The 18,275-nt window shown below is 34.8% G+C and overlaps 1 protein-coding gene across 4 annotated transcripts in view; it reads right to left on the bottom strand.

Annotated features, from left to right (window-relative positions):
• Window positions 1-205: 205 nt before the first annotated feature.
• Window positions 206-18,275, bottom strand: part of LOC113111100 (alkaline phosphatase-like) — an 18,269-nt gene continuing 199 nt past the window's right edge. The window contains exons 1-12 of one of the 4 annotated variants that reach the window (XM_026275562.1): window positions 15,862-16,127; window positions 14,536-14,668; window positions 13,683-13,802; window positions 11,852-11,967; window positions 10,608-10,782; window positions 9,631-9,806; window positions 7,751-7,891; window positions 7,259-7,328; window positions 7,030-7,164; window positions 2,947-3,138; window positions 2,717-2,836; window positions 206-780 (exon numbers count right to left, since the gene is read on the bottom strand). In XM_026275562.1, coding sequence (XP_026131347.1) covers window positions 515-780; window positions 2,717-2,836; window positions 2,947-3,138; window positions 7,030-7,164; window positions 7,259-7,328; window positions 7,751-7,891; window positions 9,631-9,806; window positions 10,608-10,782; window positions 11,852-11,967; window positions 13,683-13,802; window positions 14,536-14,605 — 1,581 coding nt within the window. In that variant the 5' untranslated portion in view covers window positions 14,606-14,668; window positions 15,862-16,127 and the 3' untranslated portion in view covers window positions 206-514. Of the gene's footprint in view, window positions 781-1,282; window positions 1,335-2,716; window positions 2,837-2,946; window positions 3,139-7,029; window positions 7,165-7,258; window positions 7,329-7,750; window positions 7,892-9,630; window positions 9,807-10,607; window positions 10,783-11,851; window positions 11,968-13,682; window positions 13,803-14,535; window positions 14,691-15,861; window positions 16,128-18,275 lie in introns of those variants that run through there. The other 3 variants (XM_026275563.1, XM_026275561.1, XM_026275560.1) reach the window with 3 other exon arrangements.

Consider the following 18,275-nt stretch of genomic DNA (forward strand, 5'->3'; position numbering starts at 1 on the left):
AATCAGAAAGCATTACATTGTAATTATATACTTATAAACATACTTTATTTTTTAATCATCTGCCGCTAATATATACTACTGTTCAAAAGTTTGGGACCAGTTTTGAAATGCATTTATTCTGCATGTATTTATATAAAAATACATTAAAATCATAGTATTGATACATTTTCTGTTTTAATACATAAAATGTAATTTATTCCTATGATGCAATTCTGAAACTTCAGCGTCATTACCCCAGTCTTCAGTGTGACAATTTCTGTCACTTTTAATACATTTAATGTGTCCTTGAAAGTACACATTTCTTAAAAAAAATATAAACTTATTGATCCCAAAATTTTGACAGACCTCACAAAATCTCAGAGCTAAAATGGTGTAGTGTGAGCTTGTTATACAACAATTGGTTCCGATCCCTTGATCCCGTTATAGAAAAAACATAAATTCCCCTTGAGAGAACCAGTTAGGATAGTTCCTGATCTTATTAGAATAAGATAACAGAGGATCCAGAGAAGAGGGGTCAGCACAGAAGCCATTTAACTGAGAGAAGAAGGGCCAGCGTTGGGGAGATGTTACTGACAGAAGGGGAACCGGAGCTTGTACGGCAGTGGTTTTTGTTTTGACCGATGCAAGCTGCGTAGGCCATGACGTGGGGAATGTAATGCTGCTCCTGGACTCCATGAAGAAGATGAGCCATGGGACCTTTGGAGAATATGGCCACGTCTTCACCGCCATGAGTCTCCGATTTCAAGGGAACAGCAGCTTGTGCCTGGTAGTTGTTTTGATCTGAAGACAGAAGAAAGTGTGTTAATGTGTTAATATTTATATTTGTATTATATTAAAACTAAATATTAATTTTAAATGTAAAAAACACACTACTTAGTTAAATACAAATATGAACACTAACAATCACAGTTAAAACAATAGCATGTAGCTTAGAAGCATTTCTCAATAATAAGGAGAAATAAATTAGTAATTCTTATGTTATATTAAAATTTAATTACAATTTACAATTAATTTATAATTACATTACAATTCATATTAAATTAATATTTAGTAAAACAATACTTAATAAATAACAAAGACACAAAATTGAGGGCAGTAACAATTTTCTTTTCTATATGGCTTGTCAATACTAATAGCAAGAAAAAAAAAATTTTTTTTGGTATTTCTTTGTCCTGGGAATGAATGACAGAACAATGTCAGCAGCAGAAATGACAAGGCATTTTACTTAATTGTTTTTGGATTGTGTTTCTATCAGTGAAAACAGCAATTGAAACAGACAAACCTATGCTGTGGAATAGTAATGAGACACACAAGGAAAGCCAGTGAGTGTGAAGCTAAAGAGAGTGATGGGGAAGAGAATGAGAGAAGAGAGAGACTGAGCCACAACAATAGCCATAATTCTATGGCTTGTCAAACATATAGAACAAGAGTAAGAAAGATGGGTGGTGGGATCAAAGAGAGATTCACTTTATCATCATCAACAACCACTGAGTTTGACATTCAGGGCGCCTCTAAGCTATAGCTGACAGCTCATCAGAGATTCCATTCAATATAGATGGTGGGTCACAATGATGTAGTCTTCAATAAATTAAAAACGTATTATGTAAAATTCAAACATAAATGTAAATTAACAAACCTTAAAGGTATAGTTCACGCAAAAATTAAAATTTTAAGTTTATCTGCTTACCCCCAGGGCATCCAAGATGTAGGCAACTTTGTTTCTTCAGTAGAACACAAATCATTGCAGTCTGTCAGTTCATTCACTTCCATTATAATACTAACAAACTGCAACAGTTTGAGGTTACAACTTGTGTTCTTCTTTAGAAACAAAGCCACCTACATCTTGAATGCAGATAAACATCAAATTTTCATTTTTGGGTGAACTATCCCTTTGCCAACCACCTAACTTTTGAACGATAAGGTTTCTTAAAGAACTATCTTATGCTCACCTAGGCTGCATTTATTTGATCAAAAATACAATAGAAAACAGTAATATTGTATTGTAAATTACTTCTATTTTAATATATATTTTTAATATAAGAAAATTTAGATTGCAAAGCAACGTTTATGGAAGCCATTCTTTAGTGTCACATGATCCTTCACAAATCATTTTAATGTGTTGATTTTGGTTCTCAACATTTCTTATTATTAGTGCTGGAAACAGCTGCTTAATATGGAAATCATGAAACTATTATAATTCATTACTGGAATAATTTAATTTGAAATAGAAATCTTTTGTAACATTAGAATTGTCTTTACTCTCACTTTTAATTAGTTTATTGTGTCTTTGCTGAATAAAACTATTTTAATTAAGATATGACTGTTTTCTAAATTTTGAACAGTAGTGTACAAGAATAAATGTCTCTAAATCCAGGGAGGGGTCCTTTACTAAATAAAAATCTTGAAGAGCCCTGCAATGAATCCATTTCAGAAAAGCAGATTCATAAATCCCATATGCTATTTTCCCACTTGATTTCTAACCAGGCCCTCTCATTTCTGCAAAATGAGTTGTAAGCATTTCAATCCATTAAGCATAGCATCAGAGCTGTATCCACCCTTAATGTATGCTACAGTATGGATGTTTTACATTATTTGTTGCCATATGCCACATAATTGCAAGAAACAGCTAAACAAGAACAATTGCACCTAAATCCCAACCATTCAAAGTAGGTCCTAAGGAAGAACCAGGAAGCAATAAGCCTGTATAATTACTTACTGTAATCCACAGCAGAGACATTTTCTCTAGCACCATTAACCAACTTAAACCCTGGGCCATTTCCATAGAGAATGGATGTGAAGGGCTTCTGGTCAATATCACTCATTGTCGGGGCCAAACCTTAGGAAAAGACATATAAAACTCAGAGACTTGGCCATAAACCACCAAGAAATAACACCATGCTCTGTAATTAAAGTTCTTCCAACACGCATTTAGCTTTTGTTAACTACCAAAGATTGAGTTTCCCCGATGTGTGTAGCCTCCAAAGCTGAAGACGTGAGAGTGATCAGCCGTGACGACTGACAGTGTGTCATAAATGCTGGTGAGGAGACCGGCTCGGGTGATGGCCCGGTCCATTTCCACAGCCTCATGTAGGGCCAGCTTGGCTTTTCCATCATGGTGTCCATGATCAATGCGCCCACCTGCCAGCATACAGCCCAGTCAGCTGTCTCATACAGAGCATTAAGACACACAATACATCTCAACACATCTTTCCTTTCAATACCAGCAACAACATTGGTTAACTATATTAATACACAATGTTGAGGAGTTTATTAATAGCAAAATAAATTAAAAGCATCTTGCATTTCTATGTAATGTGATAGCAGCGGAGCTGATACATTTACGCATTTAGCACACAATTTTATCCAAAGCAACTTACAATGCATTTAGGTTAAACATTTTTTACCAAACATGTGTTCCCTGGGAATCGAACCCACAACCTTGCACTGCTAACCCAATGCTCTACCACTGAGCCACAGGAACTGTAGTGCAGCATTAAAATTTATTAAATTAATGAATTTTAATAAGTGGTTTAGTGTGATTTTTTTTTTTTCACAGTAGCTGGGTTTCCATCGAAAGTTGCGAATTCAACTTGTGCGCAAATTGGAATATTACCGTCACTGCCTGATAAACATGAACTAAATATCACTAAGAAAACAAGGAGAAGCCACTGAATAATGTCATATATAATAAATGACTTGCACCTCAGATAAAGCACACAAAAGACAATAAATACGGTCATTACTGCTGTTTGGGAAGGCAGTAGTATAAGACAGTTTTGGGAGGCAATTATACAGAAATATATTAACAACAGATTTTGTTAGGGCATTTAACAATGATCATAACATTTCAGATCAGTCAGCTGGTTAGTCAGATTATCCTGTACCATCGTGCAAAGTCACATGACGTTCTGTTGTGCATGGAGGAATTTATTAGCAAAAATATGTTCCTATCTGCCATTATTCACATCAACCCTTTTTCGCACAAGTCAAAAACCAACTCAAGCGTGTGTAAAATTTTCCCAAATGAAGGGATTTTTTTTTTGCGATACTTCAAAATGAGTATAAAATCAATTGCTACAAGTGAACTAAGGCAAACATCCAATACGTTTTAATTTGCGATTTAAAGGCCATGTTGCAGGTTAACTACCACTTTCGATGGGTACATAAATCACTCAAGATATGTATATCATTTTTAAAATGTCTAAAAAATGGTCTTAAAGACCAGTTTTTTACATTTTTGGTATTAACGGGATTTTTACACAACTCAGTGATGACGTCACGTTGGGGAGAAGTGGAGGAAAGGTAGCCTCAGCCTAGTATTATGCGGCGTTCCAGGCAACCCGTAACCCGTGTTTTTCCAACCTTAAACCCGTGAAAGTGCACTGGAACGGCAGGCAAACCCGTGACTTCCCACCCATGAACTCGTACTAGATCGATGTACTCTGAGTTCCGAGTTCTGACATCACATAGCACACAAAACAACGATGACAGCTCCTACGAATAATACTGCCTACGGATGCAGTGTTTATGCAAGTGGTACACGTTGAAAAAACGATTTTATCTATATCTGTGTATTTATCTATTTATCTATAATCTGCGCTATCTGAATACTCTCATCTACTACTCGTCTCTCTAGTCACTCTCAATGCTCTCAAGGCGGGCTTTGGTAAATTCTCTCCACAACGTGACGTAATGAAGTGCATTGGGGGAAAGGAGACCGCTGTAAGATAGTACCTACTTTTTCGTATTATATTCCGTTTTGTGATACCCAACTACATAAAATACAATGAATAACAGTTTAAATGTTTATTACTAACAAGCAAATTGCACAAATTCATTAACAAATTAACCCTGCAACACGGCCTTTAAATTAACTTATTAATTTTTCATCATCTAAAGATTTTGTGAAATTACTTTATAAATGCCGCAGTTTATAACTCTGTTTTTAGTTGTATTACAGTTTTCTTATTTCAATTTGACTTTAAATCATTTTTGATAACATATGTATATACTTATATTGCATGCACTTAATATATATATATATATATATATATATATATATATATATATATATATATGTATATTAGAGGTGGGCATAGATTCATTTTTTTAATCTAGATTAATCTCACTGTGATCTTGAAATTAATCTAGATTAAAATGGCTCATTCGAATTCTGCCGAAGGCATTCAGAATATGTGTTTTACCCAAATAAAATTGACAAACAGTAAGTCTTTGAGAAGGGGTTTATCAAGCTAGATGGTGCATTAGAAATGTACATCTCCTGTTTCCAAAATGCATCACAAACTGCTTAAAAAAGCTGTAAACTAATTCCACATTGCACAAGCGGGGACCCGGTAAAGATTGTACCAGTGGGCCCTGTTTGAAATTGTTTGTTTATTTTTATTTATTTGTGCTATTTACACAATGTTTAAGGTTTTTTCAAGTTTGTAGGTGTCAAGGTACAGAAACAAAATAATTAAATGTAAAAAAGCACTGGATAGTCTTCAATGTAAAAATGAAATATACAATGAAACCTACATTTATTCAGACACCTTCAACATTTCTCACATTATTACAGTTTTGCTATATATATATATAAAAAAATATATCTGGTGTCTGAATAATTTTTGGTTTGACTGTTAAAACTACAAAGTAGTCAAGAGCAGTGAGAGATTTTCATTTTCATTTTCTTGGATTAACATTACAGCAGCCAGTCGCTAAATTAGGCACGGTCACTTTAAGAGACGATGAACGCATCCAATATAATATACATCCCACTTTTCTCCTCAACTGTTTACTTTCACTTAAAGGTGCTGTAGGGAACTTTTGTAAAAAAATATTTTTTACATATTTATTAAACCTGTCATTATGTCCTGACAGTAGAATATGAGACAGATAATCTGTGAAAAAATCAAGCTCCTCTGGCTCCTCCCAGTGGTCCTATTGCCATTTGCAGAAAGCCATCGCTCCCGGTAAAAAATAACCAATCAGAGCTGCGGTCCGTAACTTTGTTCGTGTTCAAAATGTAGAAAAATGTATATAATAAGCGAGTACACCATGAATCCATTCTCCAAACCTTGTTTTTGGCTTGTCCTGAATCACTAGGGTGCACCTATAATAAGTGTTTATATTCTGACTATTTTAGATTGCTTCGGGGGTACCGCGGCGGAGTAACCCAGTACCTTTGTGATTCTTCATAGACATAAACAGAGAGAAGTAGTTCCGGCTACAATGTTCTTCCGCAAGACGCAAGCAGTTCTGTTTATTAACCGCTAGAGCGTCAAAAGTTCCCTACCGCAGCTTTAAGAAATAACTGACTGTTTTTTCTAGAATAATTTCCAAGGTGGATATTTTGACATATTTCGTATGTATTTGTCGGCACTAGAGCAAAAATAAGCAAATTCGATGTTCAAGTGTTTTGATCAAAACACTTGAAAACGCTTATTTTTAGCGTCTCGAGACGCCTTTCTCTACATGAACACCAGAACACGAGTACTGAATCAGGCTCTTTCACATCTTGTTGTTTGTTTCAAACTGCGATTTGTATTTGTTCGTTCCGGTGAAGTAGGGACTTTGAGGAGAACTTCGCAGAAGAGAGCTCGGTTCAGTGTCGCTGTCCGTTAGGCTGTCTTCAACCGGTCGGTTATATAAAATATCAAGCTGAAAGTCATCATAGCTTGCTTAGTATAGACCCAGCTCCCAACCCAACTTTGAGAATAGATTAACGGCGATATTTTTTTTATAGCCCAATAAGAGTCTCGTGTTAACACAGCACGTTAACGGCAATAACGGCCCACCACTAAAATACATATATATATATATATATATATATATATATATATATATATATATATATATATATATATATATATATAATGTTTAATATAAATGACTGAAAGCTAAAAATTACAGTAACTTATACAGCCCTAAGAAATGAAAAATAATTGTTTGTAGTTTAATCAGATGTTGAACTGACCTCCCATTACAATCCTGTGGTTTAATGATTGCTGATGTACACTATACTTTTACCTTCCACCAATAAGTAGAATCCGCGTTCATTTTTTTTGAGGATCTTAATGGCCACGTCTACCATCTCAGTAAGCGAAGGGTCCGTTTCTTTGTTTCTCTCGAGCTCATAGGGCAGATCTCCTGGCTCAAAAAGACCTGCAGGGCAAACAGAACAGAAAAAGACAATGTAAACAGGAAGAGTAAAAGAATGTCTCAAAAAGATCATTTAAGTAATGGTTATGAAACTCACCCAAAAGATAATCCACATTGTTTGGATTCAAAGAAACGAGATCCTTCCTGTTCCACACATAGGAGCCTCTCTGATTACACAAAGGTTAAGATAAAAACAAGAAATAGGTTAGATAAATGAAGGTTCCTTCTTATCTAGTTGCTTTATAGAATGTGTTACACTGCTATGATCCAATATCTTGCAACCAAATCTCTGTAATACCATTTCACAACAAGTACAACTTGTCTTCATTTGTTATTAAGTGCACAGCTATAAAGCCTGCTTTAGGGGCCTCAAGAGCATTAGATCCGATTCAGAGAAGTCAATAAACAGGGCATCATCAAAAGAGCACAAATAAGCAGCCAGAGTAAGGCAAACACAAAGAGAAAATGAAAAAGAGATTTGTCTGCAGAGGCATCGCGTGGAAGCTTTTCCCTGAAATGAATAGAGCATGACATTGTAAATGAAAAGATGGAATGAAGTGCCCTGTATTTCCCTCGTTTCATCTTTCACCTTGTCCTTCATTCTGTCAGTCCACTCCTTCACAAGGTTCCTGCCATCTTTGCGTGTACCGTTGTGTTTCTTGTCTCCTGGGTATTCCACATCTGGTGTGTTTCTGGGGTACATATATTTCCGCCCACCCCCCATAATCACCTGCCCGTCCAAATGAAGAAGAAAAGAGAAACATCACACATGTTTTGTTCACAGTGCTGTCCTAAAGAAAATCTAATTTAAACCAAAAGAATGGATAAACGTTATGACGTACAATGAAGTAGAAATATTTACAATTCTGCACTATTTATAACTCGAACGGCTACACTAATTAATCTAATTTGTAATTTATATTTAAAATATTTACCTTTATTATAAAGAATAACATTTATTATTCTTCATAAGAAAAATAATATGAATAATAGTCGTTTTAAATATTATTATTTAGTATTGGTGTATTTAAAAGCATTTAAAATATTTAAAACAATTTATTTTATCAGCATTAATATTGCTGTAGTTATAATTGTTAATATTATTCATTATTATTGTCGTTATTATATTTTAGAATTTATTTAACAATAATAATTCGTAAAAAATATTTAAAATATTAACTTATTTTATCAACATAATTATTGATAACAACAAAAATATTGTATTGTATAATTTATTTAATCATACTTTTATTTTATTAATATCATTAGTAGGAACAATAGTAATACATACTTCTTATTCATTTTTATAGTTGTTGTTAATACAATAATTTCTAATAAATATTTAAATTTTTATATAATTTGTCACTTATAAACATAAAAGTAAACATAATTTAGGCATTTGTTTTTTAATTAAATACATTTGTATATGTAATTAAGTATATACAGTCAAACCAAAAATTATTCAGACACCAGATAATTTTTGATATTCTTTACTAGTGGGTGCAGGACACATCTGACCCTGGACCACAAAACCAGTCTTAAGTGTAGATAGATTAGATTTATCCACTATCTGAAAACTGTATAAATAATCTTTTCATTGATGTATGGTTTTTAGAATAGGACCATATTTGGCCGAGAAACAACAATTCGAAAATCTTTAATCTGAGGGTGCAAAAAAAATCTAAATACTGAGAAAATCGCCTTTAAAGTTGTTCAAATGAAGTTCTTAGCAATGCATATTACTAATCAAAAATTACGTTTTGATATATTTACGGTAAGAATTTATATCTTCGTGGAACATGATCTTTACTTAATGTCCTAATAATTTTTGGCGAAAAAGAAAAATTCATCATTTTGACCCAAACAATGCCTACTGCCAACAAATATACCCCAGCGATCTAAGACTGCTTTTGTGCTCCAGGGTCACATATAGATTATTCATGTAAGTGAGGATAGCTAAATAAAGTAAACTGTGACATATTATACCAAAAATTCTTCATAAAGTGGACTAACAGTAAAACTGATCAAAATTTGGGACCAAAAATTATTCAGACACTTTGACCTGCCCATGTTTTGCTTAAGTGTATTTCTTTAATTGCTAATGTGACTTTTTTACACCACCGACTGATCAAAATTAAGCATTGCCTGCTAATTTGTTGACCTAAATTGGTATTATCCAATTGTGTACTTAAATTTAACAGCAGACAGCTATTCCGCCTTATTCATTACTTAACTTTCTATTGACGTTATCTGACATTATCAAGAAAAATATATTCTGAAACAGTTTAACTCTGAGTTCTTGTCATATTTTATTACCATTTTATAAACTATATTGAATAAGCTGTGCTAATGTAAAAAAAAAATTGAAGATGTCTGAATAAATTTTGGTTTTATAAATATTACAATGAATAACCCAACCCAACACTATATAAAACCAGTTAAAAAAAATCAATGAGTCAATCAACTCACATCAATGTCAGGGATATTTTCAAAGAGTTGTCTGGCGATGTCCTTGCATCCGCTCTGGAGTGCTTCATCAGGCATTTCTCCATCTGAATACCAGTCCCGCTCCACACAGTGTGCATACGCCGCACTCGGAGTGGCATGATTCACTCGTGTTGTTGTGACGATTCCCACTGATTTGCCTGGGGAAAATACAGGTTGAAACTGTTAATTGTTCCTGTAGGGACATGGCCATAATTACCACTATATCTACTGTATATTACAACTGTGTTACGTATTTTTTTCCTCATCTATCTAGTAATTCAATAGCATATATTCAATCAACAGATTGACTTAAGAGTTTAAGAGTAAACCAACTGAAATATGCACTGCATCAGCTTTGCGATGTTTGATTGTAAGTCTTGTTGTATGGCTAAGGTCACGCAGTTGTATTGTACAGTATTTTAATGCATTCCTTGGACACAAGCCCCCAAGTGAGGAAGCATTTTATTCTGTACTCAGATCAGGTCAGATTATCAGTTTGACACTGATTGGACCTTCCGCCTTTTAAACCTCTCAGCTGGATTTTAAATGTATATTCTGGTCATGTCATACAAATTCAACTCGGCTACTTTCATTCACCTCTACCTTCGGCAGAGGACTTCCTTCTTATAAAACGCTTCATTTGTTTTGATTTTCAACATGAGAATAAAATATGAGCAAGCCGTCTGCGTCACGCTCATCAGTCAAACTGTCACCCTTCTCATTTCTTCCTTTACCTCAGATAAGGATGTTTTTTCCGCTTCCTTCGATCTTTTATCTGCTCAACCTGCTTTATGTGCCAGTGTCACCTTTGTTTCTCTCATGCAAAAACAAGTTAATGGATTGCTAGCATAAAAATAAGCCTAGAAACAAATATCCCATCTATATTCTAATTGCAATAGAAGTCGGGAACAGAAAGGCATTATAGCTGCTGTGTGAGAGGATTCAGCAGGGCATCTTACCTGCGTCTTTGGCCCATTTAAGAATGGAGGTGACCTCGTTCCCCCGAGTGGTGTTGCACTGGGATTTCACAGCTGCTGCGTTCACTCCAACCGTACCCTCGTTGGCCTTCACCCCGCACAGATATGCCGTGGCAGTGCCCGCGCTGTCTGGGACCTGAGCATTGGTGTTATATGTCTGGGGGGAAAACCGTGCACAATTTTAATAGCTGCAGGGATTGTTTACAAGAGCAAAATTAAAGTGAACTTAGTGTAGCTCTATAAATGTCCATTCATCATTTTTCAGCATCTAGCACGTTTATAAACAATGATCATTTTTATAACGAGTCCACTAGTCTGAGACTATTTGTGATAAAAAATGTATTGTCATAACCCCTGTAAAGTTTATGAAATAAGATCTAAAGAAATGGAACACTTGACAAAATACGTTTTTAAAATCTTAAAAGGTTTTCACATGTGTTTTTCGTTGAGTATCATATTTAATACATCTGGCTTTTATGGCTAATGTAAAATGCGCATACACAAGGAGAGAGAAAAAACCCAAGCTGGTTTTATGCCCAAGCCCAAAAAAACAATATTTGGTGCAGCAGATAATGCATACTAAAATAATATCCCATAATATGTCTTAAAAAGATGATCATATTTAAAACACCTTTTTAAACATGTTTCTTTAAAAATTCTGTATTGATATTAAATCAAGTCCATCTAAATAGCTTCAGTGCAGTAAGTGTTCTTCTTGAAATATCACTAAAAATCTCAAATATATATCCTGAAACTTATTTGCTGACTTTAGAAGAATCAGTAAAGATTTCACACCAAAAAGATAAATGCATCACGACTTAAAGGGAAACATTTTTAGAATCATACTGAAATTCCTTCTACATGCTAAAAACGTTCAAAATATCAGTCCAATGACAATGGCATGTAATAGATTGTGTACAACAGTTTTAATAATGTTAGTCATTTTAGAGCCCTAAAAAAATTGTATTTCAAATAGGCTTTATAGGGTAAAGTGAATAGTTTACAAATAATTGGAAATAATAACTGACTATCTTTCACAGATGTTGTTTTAATAATAGCTAACATCTGTGAAATCTTTATTTGAAGAGAGTCACAGTCCCAGAACTGTGGCAGCTAGAGAAATGAAACTATGATTTGAATCTGTTCTCTGTGGCCTGGGGTGAGCGACTGCATGGATTACGAACACAAAGGAATGGTATGATGGGATTACAGCACGTGGGATGTACCTTAGAGAGGGCAACGTACGGAAATTTGTCCATCTCTAGCTGCGTTTCCTCACCATTCTGTCCATTCAGTTGACCCTTTAGAATGCGTGCTGCTGTGACCGTGGGTATACCCATGCCTACACCGAAAAAAGGTTGGATCATTCACACAGTCTATTTTTAACAACATATCCTTCAAGCACCTTCTATCATGAACTAAATAGTTTGCCTTTGCTTTAGAACATCAAAGGTGCTTGAAAAAGCCTGAATATTTTGTTACAGAACAAGAATTAAATCTTGAATTTTGCTCATAATTGTCAGATGAAAGGGCCACTTGTCACTTAATGACTCTTCTTAATAGCATGAGGCAAATTAAAGTCCACTTAAAAATCTCAAGCTTGCAGAATTGTACAAAACTGTTGAGAAGAAAATGTTAAAAATGCACAGTGCCATTTAAAAGAGTTCACAAAGTCGGTCTTTATACCTTATACTTACATAAAGTTTCAATAAATCATGAAATATTACAGTGTTTCAAAATGTAATGATTGTAATGTGTTAATGTATGAAATAAGGGTCTTGGCTTTAGATGCTATAAACTGCAATTGTATCAATAGTACTCTGAAATATAAAACAGAGCATTTTTTGCGAATTGTAAGTTCTTTAAAATGTTTAGGCAAATACATACTTGTTTACATTTTATTCTTGGTATGATGACAAAATAATCTTCAATAAAACTATGACTGTTAAAAGCGCTGCATAACCTAATTTGAACAAAATTGACTAAATCCTGATCTTGCCAACTTTTTTTCACAAGTCGACCACCAAAATAAGTTATATTAAGTTAAATATAGACTGTGTACCACTTAATAATGTCAAGTCATGTTTTTTATTGATTGGTGTAGTCTGGAGTAACAAATTACTCTTTTAATCTGGTTCTTTTCAGTTCATCAAATACATTCAGTGTGGTTCGATTCATGAACAAGTGACTCTTTCACACTGCTTCTTTTTAAAGAATGAAACACAGTGAAGCCAGTGAACTCAAATTTATTAACAAATTACGTTACTGTTTGACGGACTCTTGAACTCAATCCTTGAGCTGACTGAAGTTACATAATCCACATTAAATTATCATGGCTTTGAGTAATTCAATATTTCAATAAAATAGGATGATACCTATTGAAAATTCACAAGTCTTTTTTTAACTTGGTTGGTTGACCTTCTAAGAAAATCAACAGAAACATTACAATTTCAATCATCTTAATGCATGAATCAACTGATACAAATCTTCTTCAATCTCTATTTCATGGCTTCTAGATAATGTTTTATGTGAATTCATCCTTTTGTGGCTGGTGTGTCCTTTTTGTAATAGCGGACAGTGAAAACTGCAATAAATCTACATGACAGTAGTTGAACTGAGGCTTCATCAGATATCTTTTTTAGGTTTATTTAAACAGATGCTTATATGCCAGCATTGCTTCCATGGAGGTGGTGCAAAATAAACTAAATTCTTTCAGTAAAATGAGATAGTCTCTGTGGTAATGTTTTCTGCAAACAACATTCAGACTATCTTTTCCTTCCTTCCTTCCTTTGGTTTCGATTAAAAGATTATTTTGATAACTACTGTTTTTTCTAATTTGCCCAGCTTCTATGCATTGTGTGTAGCGTTCATCTAGACATTGACTGTGGCATTTTGTTTATTTCTCCTTAAATTGGTATCCTTCACTGCCCATGTAAATTCTTAATTTTGAAGCAGGTTCATACGCTATAACGGGTCTTTTAAAAAGATTAACTCTTTTTGTATTGCACAAACAGTTTTGTGATCTCATGATAAAGATCCACAGATTGTGCGACTTACCATCACCAAGAAAAAGAATGATGTTCTTGGCAACATTCTTGTTGAGGTCTTGGAGGGTCAAAGCATTTTTTAGTGTGCGCTGAGCCCATTCCTTCCAGAATTCAGGGTCCTTCTCTTGTTCTACAAGGAGTTAGAAAACATGTTTACACCTTTACCCACGAATTATAACACACAAACAACAAAGTAGCTCCTACAAAACAAGATAATGATCATGGCCTTAGACCCGAAGTATCCATTTAGAGATTATGAGTATGCTATCACTCTTTAAAATTACAACGACAACAACTAAATTTCTATGTGCATGTCTTCTTCAGTCCACATAAGCTTCTTAAAACCCACAATCACGTAAATGAACATATCTGGGACCATATGGCCCGAAGGTCCAATCTTCTTATGGAAGCTGATGTACATTTGAAATGAGTTTTATTCTGTCTATAGTTGGTACAAGGTCAAATAGAAGTCTATTAAACTTCAGACTTAGATGGTGTTAAATCGTTTATGAAACACTCATCTGACATTATATGACTCTGTATAAATCAAAGATACTGCAAGGAAACTATAAGGCAGTGGTGCTTATTCCTGTTAAAGTAGAGCTACTTTCCCAAAGAGTTTAGTTGCAACCCTGCTCCAGTACAAATGTTTGTTATTACCTTTAAGTCTTCTTGAAGATCTTGATTTGTTGGTTCACAAGTATTTGATTTAGGGCTAGATGAACAGGATTTACCACCCTGGCTATAATATTTTCTAAAACAGTCTCTATTAAACAATATGCTCATCATTGTAGAGAAAAGTGTCATTGTCATATCTAATAATGGCAAAAGACCAATAAACAAAAAAAAGTGTCTCAACTGACCTGGAAATCCAGGCTTTGCAGTTCCTTCCCAAACCAGGCAACCGAGGATAATGAGTGCAGTGACCTTCATTTTGTATCAGCCGCCGTTTTGCAGAATATCTCGAGTTCCAAGGATGTCAGAAGGCTCCCGGATCTGCAATGAAAACAGGAAATGTCTAGTCAATGTTAAAATTGTTCTTCTATTCCCAAAGCAATTTTCAGAGATAGCTAAAAGTAAGCCGTTCATATGCTGATTTGAAGTTTACTGTGGCACTTCCATTTGTTTGAGCAGTCTAACATAATTATATCAGCTCAACCAATGGTGTGAGTTTGGGGTAGGGCTGCATTTCTCTGGTAATATTTAGTTTGATGCTGTCACATGTGGAATGACACAATTCATCTTTAAAGACAGAAAACAACTATTTAATATCCCATGGCTCATTTTTTTCCATCACAATCATAAATTCATGTGCCAAAACAACTGAAATATGACTGACTTTCAGGTGAGGATGCATGTTACAAAAATTGATAAAGCAATAATTTAGTGGCATATTTGCACGGCTACCCAAAAGTTCACACCTGAAAACATGATATAGCTGGAGTATTTATTATCTGCCTTCTACCCTTTAGTCAAGGTCACTTTAATGGGATTGAGTGCCACTGCACATGGTGCCTTAATAGGCAAGACAAAGCTGATTAACTGGACACCTCTGTTCCAAGGCACAGGACCGCAAGATTTCTATTATGAACACACACTTTCTCAGCTTACTCAGATCCTTTTAATGGGGTCTTTAGCCAATGCGCAGAAAGCGTCAATCAGTATCAAAGCCATGTGCTCAATCTACCTATACATTATACATGCTGCCTGGAGCTTTGACCACTTTGTATTTACATTTGTAGGGCATTGTGTTAGTCACGTATATGTTGAAATATGATATCAGAAATGCTTGCGTAATTGCACAAGTATTGGGTTCTTTTAGGTCAGATACTTCTCACATAGTTTTGAAGTGTGAATGCAATGAAATGAATTGCTTAACATTGCACTTTCAACATATATGTGTGTGTGTGTGAGTGTGTGTGTGTGTGTGTGCCTTTTCTTTCTTGATTACTAAAGAATGTGGTTTAATGGGTTGTTTAACTTTTTAAATCTCCATAATATTGGCCCAAACCTTTGTTATTAGGTAATAAAAATGTTCACTACACCCTAAAAATCATCATGAAGCCAACAACCAACCACTAATGCAAGTTATTAAAAGTATTTTCCCTTGTTAAAATCGGCACACCATCAACAACACACAGACCTGAACCATTTTCTTCCTATTAGTTCTGCTACAACGACTCTTTTACCATGACTTGAGGCTTATTCACATGCTCTGTCAAAAACACAGTGGGGCTCCAACTGGCAGAACTCTTGAAGCTAGTCTGCAGGTGAAGAAACACAGCAGTGCCAAAACACATAGGAGCAGCAAACTGGAGAACAAAGTTGTCAACAGAACTGAAACTCCTTCTCGATTCATGGCACCAGAATGTAGAGATGTCCTTCTTCTGGAAGTAAACCCGTCCAAAGCAGAAACATGTGTGTAACCAGCTATCCTTGTTTGCGACACGCTGACTCGAACTACAACTGCGAATGAGATCTGTTCTCTAAGTAGGCAGTCAGGAGGATGAGGATTAGTGTTATTACTGATGGAGGCAATCTTCCATCACATCTTCATTTTATGAAAAGGGACCTTACATTATTTTGAAAGTGAAAATAAAGTATTCATTGCAAACCTGTCAGATCAATGCTATCTGTAGTGCATGCAATTCCATGTCGGCTCTGGACTGCCATCCTGTTTTTTGCGCAACAAATCAGTTATGTTGTTCTGTCAGAACCTGTTATGTTTTTTTAACGCCTGTGAACACCTGAAGGCTTAACTCTATCGCTCTAATAAACAGGAACATTAGATCACATCATGTAACAGCATTAACATTAAACTCCTACAAACCTCCTAGAGGCCATTCGATCACAGAACATCAAACGCTGACATAAGGATTCTATTAGGTTGTACATCTTGGTAAACACGACACTAACACAAGACAAAACCAAATCTAATGAATCTAATTATGTTGAAGAGTCTCTGAACAACAAACCCTTTTAAGATGTGCACAAAATTTAAACAAGATGTTCTCAAGTTCATATAAACCTAGGTTGTCCTGGGCTTTCTAGTTGTGATATTGTTACATCTAAAACTACATTAGTATCACTGCATACAAATCAGTTGGGCACATGATCAATACAATGCTAACAAGCACGTTATGTCTGGGAAGCACTTAGGAATTTGTAAAACAAAACCTTTCCTTGCATTGCATTGTTTTCTCTTTATGATCTTTCTATTTTTCATTCTTCCTGTTAAATGCCCCGATTAAAAAGGTAAAGTTGAAACAGGAATGTGTCTGAACTTGTTCTAGTATCCTACAGACGCAAATATGAGAAAGCAGAAACAGAAAGATTGACAGTTTGATCCCTTTTGCAAACATGCTAATGTAATTTAGATCATAATTTGAAACCAACCATAATGGGATCCAACAGGAATCCTCAAAGAATTAAATATGATCCTACTTGATGACCTGAAATATTATTCAGCATTATCTTATATTCAATTCAAGAATATTTGTATAGCGCTTTTTACGATACAAATCATTGCAAAGCAACTTTACAGAAAATTAAGTTTCCACAATATTTAGTAGTAGCTTAGAAGTGGTGACTGTCAGTTTATGTGCATATCACAGGAATTTAAAAAAAATTATATGATTTTATATAATATTATATGATTCTTAGATGACTTTTGTTTGCTCCAATTGGGATTGATTCCGAATTACAATATACATTCTGTTTGTTTAGATTAGTCAGGAAATGCAATGGTTTAGGAGGGTAAAATTGTACAGAAAAGTGAGACTGTGCCCTAAAATAGACGAATAATAAAAAGTCTTACCAAATCAAAGTCAAACATGCAGAAAACCATTTTACTGTCATATGATAAAAACCCTATAAACATGAGAGGACCCCTTCAAACCTTTAGGACAGTGTCGATGTCTTTAAAGATTTTTTAATCACATACTTTAATAGCATTTTTTTGTTTGAATTAAGTTTTCATGTCAGATGGAAAAATTCTAAAAACGTCTTCATATGCATGTCAGGAGATTTTTAAGATTTTTTGTGTTACCTTAAAAATAAAAGAATTAGTATTTAGTACTTGATTGATGTAGCCTATTTATCCAATATGAATACATAGGTCACATTTCTTTATCCCTGGCATATCTATTTATTATTGACCCATATATTTTGAGTTTCCTTGTCAGCATATATGAATAAAATCAACATTTCTGCAGTAATAATCGTTTCCCCCGCCACTATAACTGTCCCAGTATCTCGTATGCAGTGATGCACAGAAAAGCGCTTCTTTTTCAAGTAACGTTACATCCTCTCATCTTTTCAGACCATACAATGTCTGTTTGTATCCATAGGCTGCCAAAACGCGATTACCGCTCTACAGAACTGGAAAACCATCTACATCCCCCACATCACTGGAGCCGATCATTGTGATTCCCGGTTTCCTGCTTAATTAATTGCAGTAAAGTTGGAAGAGCAACTCGCCGTTACTCAACCTGTACAACTTGTTGGATTGTATTGAATTAATAACAGCACAACTCTAACTCTTCCCAGGGTTACCATCAGAACTCCAGTCACATGTAGCGGTGAATGGACAGAGACATTCAGC

Source organism: Carassius auratus, chromosome 11 (genome assembly GCF_003368295.1).
Source record: "Carassius auratus strain Wakin chromosome 11, ASM336829v1, whole genome shotgun sequence".
NCBI classification, from domain to species: domain Eukaryota; kingdom Metazoa; phylum Chordata; class Actinopteri; order Cypriniformes; family Cyprinidae; genus Carassius; species Carassius auratus.